The sequence below is a fragment of the Gossypium hirsutum genome, chromosome A11 (genome assembly GCF_007990345.1).
Source record: "Gossypium hirsutum isolate 1008001.06 chromosome A11, Gossypium_hirsutum_v2.1, whole genome shotgun sequence".
In the NCBI taxonomy this organism is placed as follows: domain Eukaryota; kingdom Viridiplantae; phylum Streptophyta; class Magnoliopsida; order Malvales; family Malvaceae; genus Gossypium; species Gossypium hirsutum.
This window is the reverse complement of record NC_053434.1, coordinates 15,735,111-15,743,366: the sequence shown is the minus strand read 5'-3', so window position 1 is coordinate 15,743,366 and position 8,256 is coordinate 15,735,111. Positions and strand designations below refer to the sequence as shown.

Here is an 8,256-nt window from a genome sequence, read left to right as displayed (position 1 = left end):
GAGCTAGAAAATATTTTTTAAGATAGAATTAAATTATATATTTTTACGAAAATAAAAATATAATTATAACATTTTAGTAGTTTATATCTTTATAATTTTTAAATGATTAAATTAAAATTTTATTATTTTTGGGATTAAAGTATAATTTTATCATTATTAAATTAAAATTTTATAAATTATAAAATGTCTAAATAAAAAAAATTCATTTTAAGGAAACAAATGTAAATATGGTAATAAAAATTCTTAAAGAATAAAAAATTCTTCATTCCTAAAAATAAAATAAGCACTTAAGATAATAAGATAAATTAGATTTGTGGAGAAGTAAAAAATTGTATGGATACGATTCTCATTGTGTAATTTCATCATTTGGATTATTTCTTTGTAAATTCCTATATGAAATTTTTGTAAATATGTTTCTGATTGTTTTTAATAAAACATTTAAAATTATTTAAGTTTATTTATTCAAACTTATTAACTAGAATATATTAATTTGCGAGGTTAATTAATGCTAAAATTTCGCATGTGAGCTTCATCATCTTCTTACTTGCAAGGTCCGAAAGTATCAACGGTTTTGCCGTTTAAGCTGAGCAAAAGCTAATTAAATATCCAGCCTAGCCTACTCGAATCTTTCATAAATTAAATAAAAAAAATACACGTTTTTTAATTATTTCAAAGGCTTGGAAATGTGTATCAGTGTATGTAAGATGGTTCGCTTCAGTGTAAATTATGGATTTCAATTTTTAGATAGTATATTTTTTAATTTTAAAATTTTAAAATAAGTAATTGTTGATCCGTTAATTAAAATAATATTACTTTTATATAAATATTACGTGAAAATAACAAACTGGCATGACATTATAAATGTGAATATATGTTTGCTGCATAAGATTTTAGAAATAACAGAAATTAACAAAGTTAATGGCTACATTTTTCAGCAAAATTGGAATTTTAAAATTAAAAAGAGTATAATATCTAAGATTGATCAAATTAAAATACATGGATTAAATCCACAACTTATACGTATTACAAGGATTGAAAGTAGAATTTGACCTTTAAAAACCAAAGAGTTATGGAAAAAAATACTTTTAAATTATATATTCATAGGAGGATTTTTGTGTAAGAGGAGACGTAGATTAAAACCTTAAAGGCAATTCTGTTGAGAGGAGCAATTACAAACCTAGAATATGAATCGAAAAATGAATATATTTGATAAAAAAATTGAATTGGCTGAAAATTTCACACGAATATATTATACCTATTTTTAAAAAAATAACATGTTAAATATTTTAATAAAAATAATATAAAACAAAATATAGATTTCTTTGTTTTATGTATTTTTTAGTAATTCAATAAGAAATAAAGTATAATTATTAATTATTAAGAATGAAAAAAATATAAATTTTATTAAAAAAAGTATAGCATGCATTGTATTTTTAATAAATATATATATGAGAACATTATTAGAAGAGATAGGTAGTAACTGTAAATATCCAACAGTAAAATCAACATTAAAAAATTTATTCTTTGGGGCCTAAACAAGAATCTTGAAGCCATAATTTTTAAAATTTTATTTTTAGATAATTGATGAGTTATTCCGTTGTAATCAGGTAATTCCATCAAAAGACAAAAGCGGTAAAAATAAAAATAGATATCACGGAAAGAGAAGAGAGCATTTTCGTCATTTGACATTTCCGTGGCAGTTCCGGTAATTTCTCGTCTTCATAGGGGCTAATTCTTATTACCTTCTCTATAAATACATAGAACCCACCATCTTTCCATCTTCAACTTCTCTGTCAAAGTTTCTCTGTTTCACTAATTTTATGTCCCTGTTTTCTCCTTTCATATTCATAAATAAAGCACTTTTATGATTTTTTTAATAGAAGTATCTTATTTTTAAATATTTTATGTTTTTACTGTTTTACCTTTTTTGTAGTGTTCACATATTTTCACAGCTCCTTTTTCTTTTTACCCCAAACATTTCCGTTTCTCATAACGAGGGAGAAAGGGGGTGGTCCCCTATTTATCCCTCGGAGGGATATATTTTTAATTTCGAAATTGGTGTTTTTTTTTTTTTTAATTTTTGTGGTAGATTGGTGCTGACGTGGATGCACCTAAAAGGGCGCAATAATGAACACCAAAACGATGCGTCTCCCGCCCCGTCGGGTTTCCATGCCCAGCAACAACGTCAAGCGAAAAGAGAGAGACGATTTTGACCTCCAACACTTACACCTTCGCCCTCCACCCGCAAAATTACCCAAGCCGGCTGCTCCCTTAGCCGCTTCTCAGAAAGCCGCACGCCCGGTTCTCTCCAACCAACTCCTAGCTGGATACCTGGCCTACGAGTTCCTCACTCGTGAAACACTGTTCGGCCAACCGTGGGACCCGGCCCAACTGCAACAACCAGCCACTGATTCCAGGAGAGGAATCAAAGAAGACGCCGAGCCAAGCGACAGATCCAGAGCAGGCGACTTCGAGTCGAAGCCGAGGGAGGATAATCATCAAAGGTACGTGGAAGTGGCGAGTTTGCTCAAGACTGATGGAGCCCATATACCTGGTATCGTCAACCCGACCCAGCTAGCTCGTTTCTTACAGATGTGAGGGTTTTTGATTCACACGTGGAGACATCTCATTGCGCGACGTTTTCCTTCTTTCGTGCAGTATGTAGCCTTAGCTTTGCCCTACTGTTTCTTTTCCCCTTCTTTTTTGTACTTCCTATGTTTTTGTTTTGGATGACTGTATGCCTTAGAGATGCATGCAGGCTCGCATGTACATTTGATGTTAGCTTATGATCTGAATAATGCAAACTGGAAACATACAAGATGCTTTCTTTTATTTTTGATACTACTATTATTTCCTTTTTTACTTTTTTTCTGGGTCTAAACATTGATTTGAATTTGGAAATTAGATCAAAACCCTAGAAGTTTAGGACGAAGCTGTAACAACAAAAGCTTACCATTTACTGCTTAATCTTTGTTGCCATCCACAAATACCTTTTCGCATGATATGTAATAATGGTTCTGGAATTTTATAAAAATATCCAAAGTTGATGTGGGATTTTTCTTAACAGAGATTTAGGTAAAATGGTAAGGGATTTTTTTAACTTAACTGGTCATCGAGTATTTGATCTTTATCTTGTAACCAGCATTTACCTTTTAAAGGAGTTACAAAATGTGAAAGATTATTTATTAAAACACTACAAAATACAAAATATCATTTACAAAAGAATTTTCAACACTAAAAAGAAATATCAGATCTAATCTTCATAATCAAAGTTTTTCTTTTCTTTTTACAAATAAGTAGAGTAGAAAAAAAAAACATTGTACAATCTATTGGGAAAAAGCAGGAGCGGATGAAAATGTGTTCATCCATTGATGTTAGCTATATACTCTAGTATTTTAAATCTGAATTTAAATGTTTTTGGTGGGCTAATTTTTATATATATATATATATGTGCTGGAAAAAAAATTATTGGAGAAAGTATGTATTTTGTTTTTTAATTTACTAATTACATTGTTTTTGAAGCTAATACTCGTTTTTATAGGGTGCGTTTTCTCAAAAAATTAACAATTTAACTCTTTTAATAAGATAGTTAAATATTAATATTTTTATCTTTAAGTCTAGAGTTTAATTTTTCTCCTACTCATAATTGTATTTTTTATTTAATTTTGTTTTTAGTTTTTTATTTTTAATTAATGTTTATAATTAATAAATATATTATTTTTAATTTTTTTTATTTTTAATTCATCTTTTTAATTAATAACTCTTTTATTTATAAAATTAAATAATTATTGCAAATATCATTATTTTTAGTAAATATAATTTTTTTGTGTAATATTTATTTTTCAGTTCGTATCATGAGTGTAATAAATTGACATATTATATTTTTTGTATGTGTATTTGTAATATTTCACATGTAAAAATATTTCAAATATCATACCCACAATGTAGATGAAAAATAATAATATTTGAAATATTTGAAATATTTTACATATTTGAAATAATAATGATATTTGAAATAATTATTTGATTTTATTTTATTAGAAATCACTATACCCCGCAATATAGGTGAATGAAATAAATATTTGACATATAAAAAATATATTTAAAGAATTAGTTATTTTTTTAATAAAACAACATATTTATGATTTGATTTTATAAATAAAATAATTATTAATTAAAATTATAAAAAAAACTGAAAACAATATATTTATTAATTATAAATATTAATTAAAAATAAAAAAATAAAAGGACATGAATAAAAAATACATATTAAAATGCTTATATTAAAATGCTTATAAGAGGAAGCGAACTTCGGACCTAAGGGAAAAATTACAATTGTCTAACCATCTAAAAAAAAATTTAAAACGACATGAAATAAAAAATATAAATGTGAGTAGGGGATGAATCAAACCTAATGTTCAAAAAACAAAAACACTAACATTTAACCATTTGATCAAAAGAGTTAAAGTTATTAATTTTAAGTGAAAACGTGTCTTTTAGGACACATTTTCAGTTGACGTTTTCCATTTACCCATAATTGTTTTACACTAAATTATACTAATAGTTAGAGGTGTTCATGGGTCGGGCTACCCGGTCTGGCCCGAATGCCCACTCGAAACGTGGGAGGGTTTGGGCAAAAATATAGGCACGAAAAATGGGCTTGGACAAAAAATAAGGCCAGTTTAAAAAATAGGTCGGGCCTCGGGTAAGGTATTTTTAGTCCCGGCCCAGCCTGAATTCACTTAAGGACAAAAAAATCTACATTTTTTTATTTTTGAATGTTATTTTCTTGTTGTTTTCTCCCTATTTTGCTATAATTTTACTATTATGTTGTTACTATTTTCTTGTTATTGTTTAGATATTGTATGAAACTTATTTTATTGTTAATTTTGTTATTATTTTAAAGGCATTTGTTAATTTTATTATTTTAGAGGCATTTGCTTGTTAAGTTGCATCTATTTTAGTGTTATTTAAGTCTACATGTTTTTTAAAATTTATTTTCAATTTATTGGGAAATATTTATTTTGATGTTTTTAGAATTTTTGATGTATTATATATATTTAAAAATATTATAAAAATTAATACGGGCGGGCTGGGTTGGGCCCGGATTTTAGTATTTTTATCCAGGTCGGACTTGGGCAAAATTTTAGGCTCATTTTTTGGGCATGAGCATGATTTTTTAGTTGAGCCCGGCTCGAACCCGGCCTGGCCCGACCCATGAACACCTCTACTAATAGTTACTCAATTATAATTAACTTTTTATTTTAGTCGCTTAACTAAAAAATTACAATTTTGTCGCTAATATTTTTGAAATTATTTTTTTAATCATCTAACCTAAGTTACTATCGGTGACACTTTTTTAGTTGGTATAATAACAAACTTAGTTATCAGCTTTTATACTTTCTGTTAATTTGACTCTGATTCTATATAAAATGATAAAAGAAAATTGAAATTCTTTTTAAAAAGTAAGAATTTACTAAAAATACATATAAATTTTAAAAAAATAAATAAAAATTTCAAAAATAGATAAAGTGAGAGAAAATGAGGAGAAATTGTTTTTCATTTTAAGAAAAGAAAAACAATAAGATTCGAAATGTAATTTGTTTGTACTATTTGAGTTTTGGAAAATAATTTAAATGAATTGAAATTATGAATTAAGTTTCAAAAAGAAAATTTTGTGGTATATTTTGTATTTTTTTTTACTAAAAAATGGCATCAAATTCAATTTTACAAGTCTAAGTGATATTAGTTTTGGCACTAGTTCTTTAACAGCATGGAATTCGACTTGAAAATAAACTAATTTGGTTTTTTTTTTTAATTTGTTATTGGATTCTACTGATCGATCATTTTTGCTCTTATGTCTCAATATTAAATAATCTTGAGCTTTACTGCAATAGGATATTGAGTTTTCTTATATGAACATTAGTTAATCATATTTAAGATGAATATTATGTTGAGATTGAATTTGATATCAGTTTTCATGATTTTGTGGCAGCAATATTGAAGAATTGTTGTTGCAATAACCTAAATTTTCTTATTTTTTAACAGATTATTCTGATTTTTTAAAATAATTTTTTTATAAAGAATTAGGATTAAATTAATAGAACATGTTAAAATTTAAAAAAATTATTATATTAATTAAAAAAATGTTACAGTTAATCATTTAATAATTGTGTGACTAAAACTACAATTTTAAATAATTAATAGTTAAATTGTGATTTTTTAAATTAAGTAACTAAAATAAAAAATTATTCATATCATAGTATAGTTTACCCAACAGTGAGTAAATTTCTAAAAAGGAAAAAAAAAGAAGAAAAAAGAAATAGTACATCCTTTTTCTTTGGTTCAAAGTTCAAATTGACCGGCTTTAGCAAAAAGGCAAATTGAGCAGCTTCCGCGGCTTGGCTCTTATGAGACTATGGGACCCATTCTCTTACCTAATGACGAATATGTTCTGGAGACTGTAGAAAACAAATATATTCTACATCAACCATCAATGCGTTGATATAATGAAAACACAAATGGTAGTTTTAACTAGAGTGTACTCGAGTAATAATTATAATTTTTAAATATGAATAGTAAAATAAATTTAAAAAATGTTAAATTTCTTTTTAATTGATATTATTAGATCCGATCCAGATTTATTAATTTTATTTTAAATTTGTTTTTCTTATTTTATCTAATGGCGGGATCAAGAAAAATTTTGGAGGCGGAATTAAATTGTATGTTTAATTGGACAAAGTATGTTTGATTTTTTTAAGTTAAATTATTAAAATTGTCACTTTTATTTGCTTTAGGTTACATGTTAGTCATTTATGTTTGAAATATTACGTTTTAGTTACTTATGTTATCATGTTGTAACATTTTCATCACTGAGCCATTAATCGTTATTAACAGTGTAATAGTAATAGTAAGTTGACGTGACACTTTAAATCATCATTTCAAATGAAATTTTAGGTTAAATAATGCAATTAGTCCCTATATATATATTTTTTGTTTTGAGCAATTTAACCTAAAATTTTTGTTTAAAATGATTTAATGTGCCACATCAACTTCCTGTTACATTGTTAATGATAATTAACAGCTCAGTAATTTAAATGTTACAACACGATAGCATAAGTGACTAAAACGTAACATTTTAAACATAAATGACTAAAATATGACATGAGACAAATTAAAGTGACTATTTTGATAATTTACCTTTTTTTTGTTTTTTTCCTCAAATTATTCAACAGTCGAGATTATAGGGCTTAAGTTGTGTTCTAGAAACCATGGAGTTTCCCTCATGGTGGATTTACAGACTAATGACTTGCATTTCTTCGGTTCTCTTTTTAAGTCCTGCTAAATGGTAATATTGTTAGAGGGAACTAAGGTAAGGGAGATTCCTTCTCCGTATTTTGTCTTATGCCTCAATGAGAGCTGAAGAAAAGGATACTATTTATGGTATTAAATTAAGTAGCATCTCAATATCCCATCTGATAGTTACCTCTTTTTGGGAGCCAATGTTTAGGAAATTCTAAGTTACAAAGGAAGTGTTGCAATAAATATTGTTTAAACTAAATTAACTTACTTGGTTAGATCGAGAATAAGCTCATGAAAATGGGTTAGACTAATTGACATACAGATAGTTCAAAATCTGTTGAATTTAGCTAAAAATAAATTACAATGACTTTTTTAAAAGTTTTTTTTTTTGAAAAATTTATAAAATCGATAATAAAGATTAATGATTACTTTTGCGATAATTTCGAAATTTTGAAACAAACACTCGTTTAATCTCATTTGTTGCAAGGCGTCATAGAATAGTACCTTTATAGCATTGCCACTATGGATCAAGATTCTCTTTACAATGTAATTGGTGATGGTGGCCTTTATAGCATTTCAAAACTCATTTCTCATCTATCTATTTCCACATTTTAAAGGGTGTTTCAATTGAAATAATGCTCTTCAGATGGTTTTTTTTCGCATGATCGATATAGTACATTTTTTTGTTGCCCCCACTATTATTTTAACAATTTCTCGTATTTGTTTCATATTTCTGGTTTCTTTTTGTTTAGACATTCTTTTTTATTTTTGCACCTTTTCTGCCTAGATTGTCATTCCACAAATTGTCCCAAATGACCTCACCTTACGAATCCTTTCTATGGAATTATTTGGTCCACATGTTTCTCTATGTTATGCCTCACTTCACCATAATACTTGCACCTGAGCGAATGTTTCATGGCTGAAGGGGCTCCTAACACTTCGTTCTTGCAATTT

At 27.1% G+C, this 8,256-nt stretch overlaps 1 protein-coding gene across 1 annotated transcript; it reads left to right on the top strand.

The window, feature by feature from the left end:
• Nucleotides 1–1,792: 1,792 nt before the first annotated feature.
• LOC107922929 (uncharacterized) lies at nucleotides 1,793–2,832 on the top strand. The gene has a single exon (XM_016853134.2). The coding sequence runs from the start codon at nucleotides 2,128–2,130 to the stop codon at nucleotides 2,596–2,598; it is 471 nt and encodes a 156-aa protein (XP_016708623.1). The 5' UTR covers nucleotides 1,793–2,127; the 3' UTR covers nucleotides 2,599–2,832.
• The last annotated feature ends 5,424 nt before the right edge of the window (nucleotides 2,833–8,256 follow it).